The sequence below is a fragment of the Actinia tenebrosa genome, unplaced genomic scaffold (assembly GCF_029948245.1).
Source record: "Actinia tenebrosa isolate PJP-AT-01 unplaced genomic scaffold, QUT_ActTen_1.0 PGA_scaffold2__45_contigs__length_23673736, whole genome shotgun sequence".
In the NCBI taxonomy this organism is placed as follows: domain Eukaryota; kingdom Metazoa; phylum Cnidaria; class Anthozoa; order Actiniaria; family Actiniidae; genus Actinia; species Actinia tenebrosa.
The window spans coordinates 20636775-20650276 of NW_028292579.1; the positions used below are offsets into that span (position 1 = coordinate 20636775).

Below are 13502 nucleotides of genomic sequence, written 5' to 3' on the forward strand. Positions count from 1 at the left end.
GATGATGATGATGATAATGATAATACTGATGGTTATGGTAATAATAATAATAATAATAATAATGATGATGATGATGATGATGATGATGATGATGATAATGATAATACTGATGGTTATGGTAATAATAATAATAATAATGATGATGATGATGATAATGATAATACTGATGGTTATGATAATAATAATAATAATAATAATAATAATAATGATGATGATGATGATGATGATGATGATGATAATGATAATACTGATGGTTATGGTAATAATTCTCCATCCTATGCTGTGCTGCTGCTGCTGCTGCTGATGATACTGCTCTCTGCTGGTTCTGGTACTACTACTCCTCACTCATGACTGCTGCTGCTGTGCTGACTCTCCTGCTCTGGTTACTGGTACTGTCTCCCTCACTATAATGATGATGATGATGATGATGATAATAATGATAATATTGATGGTTATGGTAATAATAATAATAATAATAATAATAATAAATGGCTTTTATTTGAACACGATAATAAATTACAGCGTTGCCGTTGTGTTCGTGTCTGCGAACTTCGACATTTCAACGGCAAGCTTTCTATTAAGTAATCCCTTCAGCAACCTGACTTTCTTGCTTTAACAGGAAACATACAGGCCTTTGACTAAACGTTGTCGTTGATCGGATCATCCCTACGCGCCTAGACCGAAAAGGATAACGGGTAAACTACCCAGAACTTGCGCCATCCAAACTGCTCGCCAGCGTTAAATCTTCGCCGTATGCTCGAGGCATGGTTTTAGCAAATTAAATGGGATCGAAAACAGCGAGCTCAAGACGTGTTAGATAACATATGCGGCAGCTAGTAACTGTGAATTAATTATCCCCATGATCCTTTTCGGTCTAGGCGCGTAGGGATGAAGCCGATCAAACGACAACGTTTAGTCAAAGGACTGTATATGGTCCACTTGCACACTTCTCACTCGCTGGAACCAACATAGATGTATCTGTTAAAGTAAGTGACCTAGGAGTGATCTTAGACAAGAACTTGACATGTCCAGACAAATAATTAAAACAATAAAAGAAAGCAAGATCTTCTTTGCAGCCTAGTAATCACGTGCTGATTAATTAACTGAGAGCAAATGAATGACATTTTGATTCCCATGGGTGAAATATATTGGACTGCAAACACACTTTCTACAACCTGTTTGGAGAGATCGTAATAAAACTGCATTTCGTAGCACACTTGTTACACGAGAAATCTTTTGTTAAATGGCACCAATAAAAGGAAAAAATAAAAGAATAAAAGGTACTGATTGATTTACTTTGATTGACGCCAGCTAAAAATCAAAGCAGTTTCGTCAACAACTTTTTTCAAACAAACTACGTTTAACAAAAGGCGGGAAACAGACGCGTGCGCCTGCTTAAAAATGCCGATACGCATGCGCTAAAGTTTGAATGCTGTGTTTTCTCACCTGATAGCGGCTTACATTGAAGCTAATACGTAAGACATACAAGATTAAGGGTTTCTTAGACTTTGATAATTTGAATTCTTGTTGTGTGTGTTCACGTCAACAGGTGTTGAACGAGTCATACTCACGGAGGCAAGTAATGGATGACTTTTAATTACTTGGATATTAGTTGTGGCGTGGGATACTATGTGTTTACATACCGACTATTATAACAGTTTGAAAGGTTGGTCTTTCCTATTTTTTCCTATTTATTTTTTTATTACTTTAAATCTTTTTATTTACTTTTTATATTTTAAATTTTCTCCCTTTCTTCTCTCTGACGTTCCTTATCATTTCCCAGTTTTTCTTTTTTCTTTCCTTTCCTTTCCTTTCCTTTCCTTTTCGTTTTCTTTTCTTTTCTTTTCTTTTCTTAATTCTAGATCTTTTTTAGACTTTATTTGTATTTTTCTTTGCACATTTTTCTTCAATCTTATTTTCTGCTCTTCCTCACTTTTTTCGACTTTTCTTTTCTTTTTTCTTTTTCTTTCTTTCTGTTTTCCATTCTTTACTATCTTTTTAACGATGCAGCTGAATCCAGTCAACTCATGAATTTTCAAAGATAATCTTCCTCATAATACTTTCTGATAAACACTTTCATTAATTCTAAACCGATTTAAAGTGTGCTTTAACTTTTACCATCGAGGCCGAATGCAACTGTATTTATCCAGCTACAAGATAATTAACAATGTTCACTCAAATACTTTACAGTTATTACAGTCTGTGGTGTATAAAACGGGCTGTATGGGACTGACAAGCTTCATTCTGTCGTCGACCAAAGCCGTGGAGACTAATCGTACAGGTTGTAGAGAAAAACGTGTTGAAAATGAGTCTCTCTTTACAGGGTACATTGGTAGTATTCCTTTTGATAGGTAAGCATTTCAAAAACTTTTCAAAGTAATCTGTCTTTTTTACCATTCTACCATTTGTATGTCACTAAACAGTACTATTTGTCAGTATCAACTTCGTTTTTATTTCATGGTTTTACGGCATGTGCACTAATATTTGAAATCACATCCCAAAAGCTAGAACTCCTTGTAAAATAATCTTAAATACTCCGAGAGAAGCAATGCAAGTCCAAAGTGCGAGGCGTAACTCGCTCGGGAATGTTCAGTTAATAATACATAAATATAAAGAAGTGATCATGAATTTAGATTTTATTTAAGAGCTGCGTTTACTCTGATTTAGGGGGAATAATGTAGGCCTTGCAGTATTCGCCCATTAATATTATTTCTAATAAATATCTGACGAAGTTACTTTCCGTGTTTATTACAGGTGCATTCAAAGGTAGCAATGGTAAGTTTTGAAAACAAAATCGAAGTTGTTCATTTATCCCTTCCATGTTTCTATCCATCTATCCATCTATCCATCTATCCATCTATCCATCTATCCATCTATCCATCTATCCATCTATCCATCTATCCATCTATCCATCTATCCATCTATCCATCTATCCATCTATCCATCTATCCATCTATCAATCTATCCATCTATCCATCTATCCATCTATCCATCTATCCATCTATCCATCTATCCATCTATCCATCTATCCATCTATCCATCCGTCCGTCCGTCATCCCATGTTTCATTGCATAGTACTATCATATCTGTAGGAGAATGCCTGGATCTTGACCAGCACTGTAGCTATTATCAGTCCCATGGATATTGCAACACCTATCCAGATTGGATGAAAACAAATTGCCCAAAATCTTGCAATTTCTGCAGCGGCGGATCGGGTGGTTCTGGTGGCTCTGGTGGTTCTGGAAGTGGCTCGTTTGAACAAGATGCCTTGGAGGCGCACAACAAGTATCGCCGCATCCACATCGCACCAGATATGACTCTAAATTCTGAGATGTCACGTCAGGCCGCAGCCTATGCTGCCGAGTTAGCCAGACGTGGTGGAAACCTGGTCCATTCATCAACTTCTGATGGGGAAAACCTGGCCATGTGTGGACAAGACTTGACCGGTACTGCTGCTACTAAAATGTGGTATGGAATTCAAGTTTCCATTTGCGCATACGCACTACATACATTCTATGTTGCGTTAGAAGATGCGCACTGACAACCATTGGTCGATTCATTTTTAAAATTTATTTGGTATTAATAGACCTCCTTGGCGTGGGCGTTATGTTTACCTATTTCAGATCACGTGTCATCCGGCTTGAGAATAAGATTCTTTCTTTGTTTGGGCAACCGTTAAACAAAGAAATGATACTCTAAGGGGGAAAGACACGTGGTTTGAAATGCGTCAGCATAACGCCCAAGCCGAGGAGGTCTATTGGTTGACCGTACTGGAAATAAGTGTTTTTTAACCATTAACAGTGCTAAAAGTTAGATATGTAGATATGTATAAATGTAGATATATATAACGCGCGCGTTTATTGGCTGGCTACCAACTTGTTTGTGTCAGAGGACACAGACGCGCTCGCGCAAAATCGCTCAAAAATGATTTATGTAAGCGCGCAATATAAAACGACTGCTTATGTCTCTCTAAAATGATATATAAACTTTGGAAGCTGTAGAGCACTCGAAAAGCAAGTCACAGCACAGAGACATACGCGCACGTTTTATATTCCTTAAACAAACAGTGTTTTGAGCATGCGCACCAACAACCACTGATTTTTTCTCTATGAAAATTATCTGAAGTGGGCTCCCTGTGTTTTGTCATTCCAGGTACGATGAAGTGTGTTACTTCAATTTCAACAACGGTGGGTTCAGCGGTCGCACGGGTCACTTCACGCAAGTCGTCTGGAAGGGAAGCACCGAACTCGGGATGGGAAAAGCCACCAGTGGTCGGTGTACCTATGTAGTTGGTCGATATAGACGAGCGGGCAACTACCGAGGACAGTATCGACAGAATGTACTGAAAGGCAGCTTTGACAAAGCGAGGACGTGCAGCTAAGGGAGCCGTAAAAGTCATGTGATGTGATAGTCACGTGATGTAGTCACGTGATGTGATAGTTAATAAATAGTAAAAGAAATCCTATTATGTTTGCGTAGTGTTGCATTGATTAACCTCACGTTATTGGTAGATCTCTTAACAAGAGAAAAAAATATATAGCCCTGATAACAGCACCCAACATATCTTTCATATGCCTTCACTTCAACCTGGTGATTAGGGATGAAAAGTTCTTTATTCCCCTCGAAATATTAAAGAATATCATCCAACATGGCTGCCACTTACACTACAATAAAATAAATAGAGGGTGACGAGGGTGACGTATTAGTCGTAAGAATCTAACTTACGGTCCTTATTTATATTTCTTTCCCAGTATATTTTCACCCCATTCCATTTGAATAGTACTGCGCATGCTCAGTGGGGCAGCTTGTGCTATAAAAGGCCATCGACATAAGCGTCACTCTCTTCTTGTCACACTCGCTTGGTTTCACTCATTTGGTCGATGGACGGATAAAAAGGTAGTTTCAAATACTTTTCCTAATTAGTCAAAGTAGCTTGAATAGGTTTTGCGCTAGGGTTTCTAACCCCAACTTGGTTAAAGTTTGTGCTAGGGTTAGGGTTAGGGTTAGGGTTAGGGTTAGGGTTAGGGTTAGGGTTAGGGTTAGGGTTAGGGTTAGGGTTAGGGTTAGGGTTAGGGTTAGGGTTGAAGGTTAGGTTTTGCGCTAGGGTTTCTAACCCCAACTTGGGTAAGGTTAGGGTTAGGGTTAGGGTTTAGGGTTAGGGTTAGGGTTAGGGTTAGGATTAGGGCTAGGTTTTAAGGTTTGCGTTAGGGTTAGGGTTAAGGTCAGTCCACTTTTGAGATATGATTCACCGGTCACACATAAAAGTTTTAGTACGAGTCTACGTGTTAAAGTAAATTCATCACTTTCTGAATATTTTGCACTTGTGCGTGATAAACGATCGGCGGGTTTTGGCACCTTTTTAGTCACACGTTTCCGTTGTTGTTCGCTCGTTAATTACACGAATCTATGTATTTTTAAGTAGAAAATGCACTCACATATTCTTACTTTTTTTTCCTTCGTGTGGTTAAGTTGCGCACTAACGAAGAAGATCAGAGATATTCAAGAGGCTCACTGCAAACAGTTTACTTTACTGTCATCATGGTTAATCGATTCCTAGATATTTTAGTCTTCATACTCAAGAGGTAAGCCATATTTTCATTATTACAAACACTATATACTAACTCAAACGTACTTGTCATCACAACTTCGTTTGGCTTGTTAATTGTGCGTATAGTTTTTTGATATTTGTTCTACAACGTTTCTCTCGCTTGCGCGTTCAGTTCAACATTAAAAATAAGCTGTCGCGTTATGAGACCACAACTTCGTTTCATTCAGGAACCGACCATCATCAAATCACACGATGTGGATCGAAATTGCTATCAGATCATGTAAACAAAATGACTGGAGTGTGGATTCAAGGTGTTCATAGTATTCATAGGATATTTACTGCATTAGTGGATCGTTGGACGTTCAATATCAATGTACTGTATTTAGAGGCAGTGATTTGTATATAGAGAATATGATAACATAATTTACAATGACGAGGGATATGAAATTACGAAAGGAATTGGAATAAAGCGAGGGATTTGACGGTTTGGGAATAGGATGGGGAAAATTTCACATCGTTAACAACATATTTTAGGGATGCACCACTAAATAATATTAGGGGGGAGGGGGGTACAGGAATTTATGTTATACAATATTTATTTTTGCGTAACAACCCCTCCTTCACTCAATTTTCAATTGTGTTTGCTCGATATTTCTTATCTGAAAGGAGAGGTTGCGAGATATTTTATCGTAGGTGGAGTACTTGCTCGATTTTTTGGGGGGGATTTACGCAACACCTCCTCAATTGTCTAATGGTCCGTCCCTTACGTCACATCGAAAAACTGTCTATTACGTAACTTATTATTTGGATATGGTCTTTTAATTTATTCACACATGCAGTAACGCACGTCTCCAACTAGTAATTCTTAAACTAGGGTTTATTTATATATCATTCTATTTATTCCTATCTATCATTCTACGAATTCCATTCACTGCCATAAAAATGTTTTTTAATGTATTTATCCGTTCATCTAGTCACGCAGCCAATATTAGTGTCGTCACGAAACTCTCAAGATTGTTGAGCGTTGCGTGACGACGCAATAGTGGCTGCGTACTGGACTATAATTCATCCATCCATCAAATACCTTTTGCGCCCTTTTATTCATTCGCTAAAATTTCATTTAAAATGAATCAAAATAAAATAGACGATTTTCGAATTCGTACAATATGGTTGAGCGTTGCGTGACGACACTAATAGCGGCTGAGCGAGAGACTATAATTCATCAATACATCGAATACCTTTGCCTAGTTTGCGTACAAATTTCATTTTAAATTACACAATATATGCGGGGTCAGCTTTCTTCCAGTGTCAGATTAATATATCACAAATGTGAAAGTAAAGAATACACAACTTCAACAATACAAACAGTTTAAAATTTCGCGAACCTTCACTGGAAAACATGAACATATATTTTAAACAAAATCGAGGAAAATTCAGAGAATTCAAAATTGGAGCATTGGAACAATAATCTTGGTTCAGATTGCTGCATTTTACGCGCATGCGCATTAACGATCACAGCTGAGGCGACAAGAGTCATCCAGATGATCTTTTGTTGATTCAGTCGTCGCACTACGTACTTCAGCAAGTCTCTCTCGCTCTCTACAGTCAGCATAGTGACTCATATTCTTTTACTAACAACTGCAGTTTACCTTTTTGATGTTTGGAAGATATATAGAGGATATCACATGGGCGCGTGGAGATACGAAATTTATCTTCGAGTGTTGAAAAGCGCAGTAAACGAGTGAGAGATTTTCAACACGAGAAGATACATTTCGTATCTCCAAGCGCCCATGTAATATTCTGTTTATTATATAATTATCAATGAAAGTATGTTTTGGCTTTTTCAGGCAATTCTTTCCGTGTATTTTTGAATAGCCATCGCAATGGTGTTATTTTCACACATGTTATTTTCACGTGTGAAGATATCAATTTTTCGAAATAGAGAAAAATAGATATTTCATAGGTAATCATATAATAAAAATTTTTACTTTCGAAATTGTTTTATTTTATTAAATTACTCTTTTTTATTCGTGTTTTCTGGTTCCTACGAAGACTGACAAAGGCGTATCTTGCGAGAAAAGTGTGTGATTAGGAAAAGATCGTACGTGGTTCGATCGCCGATTTTTAACAAGAAAAACATATTCTTTATTTGACTTATCTGTACTCCATAAAACTTAAACTTTTAAAAAACAACGGAGAAAAGAAAAAGAGTCAGAGAAAAGAGAGTGGCGGGGCATGGGGCGAATCAAGTACCATCGCCTTCCTGGAAACCTGTCTTCAAAAATTCAAGACTCATTGTTTTAACATGGAGGTCTACTTGTCAGACTTAAAGTCATAATTTTCTACTTCTAAATCCTGAAATACAAAGACTCTTGTACCTATCTAGACAGGTTGATCCATCCAGCATGGACCATGTAAAGAACACTGTCATCTTCGTCGCCGTTTGCACAGCTTTCAGGTAGCAACAAACAACAGTAAACACAGAGCATTATTGATTTAGAATCATACCATATTTACAAGCTATATAAACAACTCACACGAAAACTACGGAGAACATCCTACAAATCGTACCAAGAGCTGAGCTCGCTTCAGTTTTAAGATATGAAAATGGGGACGTTTTTGCGCTTTCTGGTTATCCCAATTCTTTTATCAGGTAAGTCGTAGGGATTGATTTTTTGAATAACTTGGTCATTTTGTAGAAATTTGGAATGGGTATAAAGTAGCAATAGAATTACAGCGCAACGCGCAAAAGTATGACCACATACTTCTACGCACGGGCTTTCCTAAAGTGTTAAAGCAACACATTTCGATACGAAGCTGGCTGGTTTTACCAAAAAGGCGTTTAAAAGCTCTTTAAACTGCACGTAAAAATATATACCAAAAATATATGAGAATAGATCAAATGCGCTGTAAGAATTTGAAAAGGTTTCAATCATGTAGTTCATTTTGGCCAACAAGTTTGAAAAAAATCTTTTTTCTTTCTTCTCCTATCATTTATTTTTATTTTTCTATCACAAAATGACGTAAAATTCCTTGTTTAGTAATTAAAATGTATAGTTCTTTAGTTTCTTTTTGTGTTGTCCCGCCGACTCTACTTACGAATTTTCTATTTTATTCCTTTGGTTGACAGGTTTGGTCAGCCTTAGCCATGGTAAGTTAGATGGAAGTGAATTTTTTATGTTTTATTTTCCCTTCTTTCCTCCTTCCCTCACTGACTAGTGTTTCCTATCTTGTTCTTTTAAAATCATGTAACTTGTCGCGTAACACTTTATTCACATGTATCTATCATTCTTTTAACAGCGAGTTACGAGCAAGAAGCGCTGGACCGACACAACCATTTTCGTCGCGCTCACAGCGCGCCAATGATGACGTTGAGTTCTGACATGACGCGATCAGCCCAGGCATACGCAGAACGGCTAGCACGTATGGGATCCTTACAACATTCTAGTTCCAGTCAACGGCCAGGCCAGGGAGAAAACCTGGCTATGACGTGTGGTAGGTCCTTCACTGGGGCCACGGCAGTTGATATGTGGTTAGTAAGATTTCTATGTGACGGGAAGAAAGAAAGGGACAGGAAATAAAATAGTTTAAAGGGAGAATAGTCCCCTTCACAGATCCCTGCGCCATCTTGAAAGGTAGCCGTGCCTTTGCATCGAAGCAAGACAAACAGTGAGCTTGCAATGATAGAGACCTTTTTTTAACACCTTGGAAAATTATTCACATCTCTCTATCATTGCAAGCTCACTGTTCGTCTCGCTTCGATGCAAAGGCACGGCTACCTTTCAAGATGGCGCAGGGGACTGTGAAGGGTACTATTGAGGGGAACGAAAGAGAAAGATAAGAAGAAGGAGAAGGAGAAGGAGAAGGAGAAGAAGTAGTATTAGTAAAAGAGAGAGAAAGAAGGGGGGTGGGGTGGGGTGGGGTGGGGAGGTGGGGGTAGGGAAAGGGGGAGAGAAAAGAACTTTACTCTTTACTAGGGGGTGACACAGTTTTCAAAGTAAAGAAACCTGAGCGCTCAGTTTCATTGCCATTTCTAACTCAGCCAATCATAGTAAAGTATTCATTTGAATACTCTTTATCTATTGGTTAATACAGGTATAAAGAAGTGTGTCAGTTCGACTTCACTAATCCCAGATACGTAGGCGGTACCGGTCACTTCACTCAACTCGTATGGAAAGGCAGTACAGAGCTTGGTATTGGAGTTGCATCCAAGGATGGTCGTTGGGGAAAGTGTTTTTACATCGTGGCGCGCTACAGGGCTGCAGGCAACATGATGGGAAGCTTTGGAAGCAACGTTGCAAAAGGGTGTTTTGACTACAACAGCTACTGCAGGGCCAATGGGGAGCCATGTACAAGTCTGCCTCCTGTGACGGAAGGGCCTCCAAACCCCCCTCCCCCTCCTCCCTTGCCAACCACAGAAGGTGAGAAAATCTTTGCGCGTGCTTAGATGGGTGCTATATAACAGACACATCATTTAATCCATCATCTAGTCCACACCATCACCTGATAAAGACTAGCATCTTTATTGCAATCTAAACGCGTTGTTCTTCTGCAAATGACCCGCTGCGATCATGAGACAAAATACCATACGAGCAAAATCTCCTTTTACCTTCTCCACGGACGAGAGAAGGAAAGGAGACTGCAGAAGCCGTGTAGTAGTAATGCGCGCATGCTCAAATGCCTGCTCCGCAGGCCAAAAGAATCGCAGTATAGGAAATCGCACGATCTCGAGTACAATTTGGAAATTAATAGACACGAGTAATGTTTTGAAAGTTCTTGTAATTGCACGAGCCTTTAGGCGAGTGCAATTAAAGAACTTTCAAAACATTACGAGTGTCTATTAATTCCTAATTGTACGAGAAGATCGTGCGATTTTTTATTTATAGTTCACTCAACAAAATTTCAGTAAAGAATGCGGAGCGACACCGTTCATCTTTATCTATTTGGCGGCCGATTTTCAGTCCATCGCGCAACTGAAATGCATAAAAAAGATTAGTTCTTACGGCTTTAAAATTTTATTTATGTTTTTTAAGTACAAAATGATAGAAAATAATTGTTTTGACATTATTTTGGCCGTGTTGCCATAGCGACTTAATTCGGTACTCCAACGGAGTACAATTAACGCTATAATTGTACTCCTCTCGACCAATCAGAGTTGAGTAATTTTGTTGAGTGTACTATAATTAATATAATAGTATTTTTTCAAAATATTAATATATTAATATCATTATCATATTATAATACTATAATAAGAGGGTAACACTAAATAGTGTACAGCACTAATAAACTCGTTGCACTCAATCTAAAACTACTATCTATTGAATATATAAGTATCATTTATTTTGAAATTAAAGTATTTTTTAAATAATTTTCTTACCTTTTTCAGGAACTTGTTTTGACAATAACAAGAACTGTGAGTACTGGAAATCAAATGGATACTGTGACAGCTATCGTAATTACATGAAAATCAATTGTAAAAAAGCTTGCAATTTCTGTAGTGGCGGAAGTGGAGGAAGCGGAAGTGGAGGAGGCGGAAGTGGAGGTAGCGGCGGAAGTGGCGGAGGCGGAAGTGGAGGTAGCGGCGGAAGTGGCGGAGAAAGCAGTTCCTTTGCACAAGAAGGTTTAAACAAGCACAACGAGTACCGTCGCATTCATAGCGCGCCCGCCATGACCCTGAATGCTGAAATGAACCGTGAAGCTGAGGCTTATGCTGCTAAGATAGCAAGAAGGGGTCGACTTACTCATTCTAATTCTCGAGATGGTGAGAATCTGGCCATGTATTGTGGAAGAGAATTCTCTGCTGCTGCTGCCACTAAGATGTGGTAAGTACCTGGAACTAAATAATAAAGAAAAACTTTTCTTCATACCCATGCTCCTCGCATGCCTAAAGATGTCCTGTAGAGGGTTTGAGGGCAGCCGTATCGTGGGCCAAAAATATAGAAATATTCAGCCTGCGGGCAAAATCTAAAGAAAATAATTTAAAAAAATCTTTTTTGCGCGTTATCTTACCATTGTTCTTGCCTCTTTGTTCCTGGGTGCCTTCCTATCACCGTGTCCCTGGGAGTTGAGACATTAAAACGAGGCTAATCCCGAGTAAATGTGTCTGTTATCAAGGAACACAGAGATATTTAGTTAATTCAATAACGCGCTATCTACTGCCCAGAGTAAAGAGATTCTATTGTTCTGTCATCTAACATGGCTGCCCACACATGAGGATTCAAAGCATCTATCAAGGAATGCGGTGTTGTTATTTTTTGAAAATTATCTGAAATGGGCTCCCTGTGTTTTGTCATTCCAGGTACGATGAGGTGTGTTACTTTAATTTCAACAACGGTGGGTTCAGCGGTCGCACGGGTCACTTCACGCAAGTCGTCTGGAAGGGAAGCACCGAACTCGGGATGGGAAAAGCAACCAGTGGTCGGTGTACCTATGTAGTTGGTCGATATAGACGAGCGGGCAACTACCGAGGACAGTATCGACAGAATGTACTGAAAGGTAGCTTTGATAAAGCAAGCACGTGTAGTGGTGGAGGTGGTGGTGGAGGAGGGGGAGGAGGTGGTGGTAGTGGTGGTGGGGGTGGATGGTGGAGAGGTCGCCGATGAAATGCCAAGCCCTAGAACGAGTTCAGTGAATCATAAAGAAGCTGACAGTCTTGTAGTATGAATGCTTCAGTTATGGAATTAAAAGAAACATTTGCTAACTACTCCATCTCATGTTCTTCGATCGTACTCCTCTGCAAAACCTAAAATGCTAAACTCAGATCATCCCAGAGGTTGTTTCAGGGGTCGATGGAAATTAAAAGCGTAATTTGTTAAGTATATCCATCCTGACTCTCACCCTTTACACTCCTGTCTTCCCTCACTAGTCTTGTCTATGCAAGAAGATTAACTACAAACCGCCACACCATGTTGAAACCTATTTGATTGGCTATTTGAACTGAATAGCAAATCATCTGCCACTTTATTTCCTAATCTCATTTCGATCCTCTTCAAGTGTATTCTTTAGTCTTTCTTGGCTCTTTTTACTCCTTGGGCTTCCTGTGGCGAGGAAAAAAGACGAAGGGGGAAGGCTTTTTCTCTCTCTCCCTCGTCCCCACTCCTCCTCTCTCTCGTTCCTGGTTCTTCTCTGCCATAAAATGTAACACAGGGATCCCAACAGAGAATATAGAATATATGGAGTAGCCTGCGGAGAAGGCTAGTCCATCCACTATCTTTGAAAGATCTCTATCAACTTTAATTGACCATTGATCCACTTCTACCTATTGCGTCCACACGTACAGTAACAGTAAATTGAGACCAGTGCGCATGCGCATCATCTTGAGCATGACTTTCGACATGCTCGCTCCGAGAAACGTGAATAAAAAAGATATTTCTCAAGATATATATTTTTAAGGTGAAAAAGTCAAGGATCTTTTATCTTAATTTAGCAATCCTCGAGAAAGTTTTTTTCACTTTAAAAGTATGGGATATCGTATAATAGACCACGTTAAGTGTGCAGCACTTATATTGATTATAACACCACACACTATACCGGGAATAAATCTCTCCATGAATCATTTGGAGTCTATTTTGTGCCACTCGAGACAGGGCACGGTAGCTTTTTACTTAGAAACACGATCAACAAAAACATGCATAAGTTTATGAATAGAGAAAACCTCAGAGAAGCAAAAAGTCGTTCTAAAATTACTAATGAAGAAAGAGGGATAGCTTTTATGCACGAAGAAAAGTCGAATCTCCGGTCCGAGAGAAGGCTGATCAATCACTTCCTGCTCTTTGATTTGCTTTTAAAGAAATGCTTTTTATAATGTTGTAGACAATTAATGTATAAAGGAACCCAGAGATGATCTTACTTGACTACACTTGACTCAGCATAATCCCTTGCAGGGGATGTTATCTTTTTAATTTTTAATTTTCTTTGCGTCTATAACAGAATGGCTTTTAACCTTCTTTATTGA

General features: G+C 38.9%; 2 protein-coding genes across 2 annotated transcripts; both read left to right on the forward strand.

The window, feature by feature from the left end:
* The first annotated feature begins 2259 nt into the window (after positions 1 to 2259).
* Positions 2260 to 4468, forward strand: LOC148909553 (Golgi-associated plant pathogenesis-related protein 1-like). The gene is made up of 4 exons (XM_089034328.1): positions 2260 to 2351; positions 2755 to 2775; positions 3093 to 3468; positions 4153 to 4468. Exons 1-4 carry the CDS (start codon positions 2306 to 2308, stop codon positions 4379 to 4381), a joined length of 672 nt encoding a protein of 223 aa, XP_088890454.1. The 5' UTR covers positions 2260 to 2305; the 3' UTR covers positions 4382 to 4468.
* A 3602-nt stretch (positions 4469 to 8070) lies between these two features.
* LOC148909554 (uncharacterized) lies at positions 8071 to 12150 on the forward strand. The gene is made up of 6 exons (XM_089034175.1): positions 8071 to 8201; positions 8679 to 8699; positions 8849 to 9080; positions 9644 to 9969; positions 10935 to 11370; positions 11847 to 12150. The coding sequence occupies exons 1-6, from the start codon at positions 8150 to 8152 to the stop codon at positions 12148 to 12150; spliced, it is 1371 nt and encodes a 456-aa protein (XP_088890301.1). The 5' UTR covers positions 8071 to 8149.
* The last annotated feature ends 1352 nt before the right edge of the window (positions 12151 to 13502 follow it).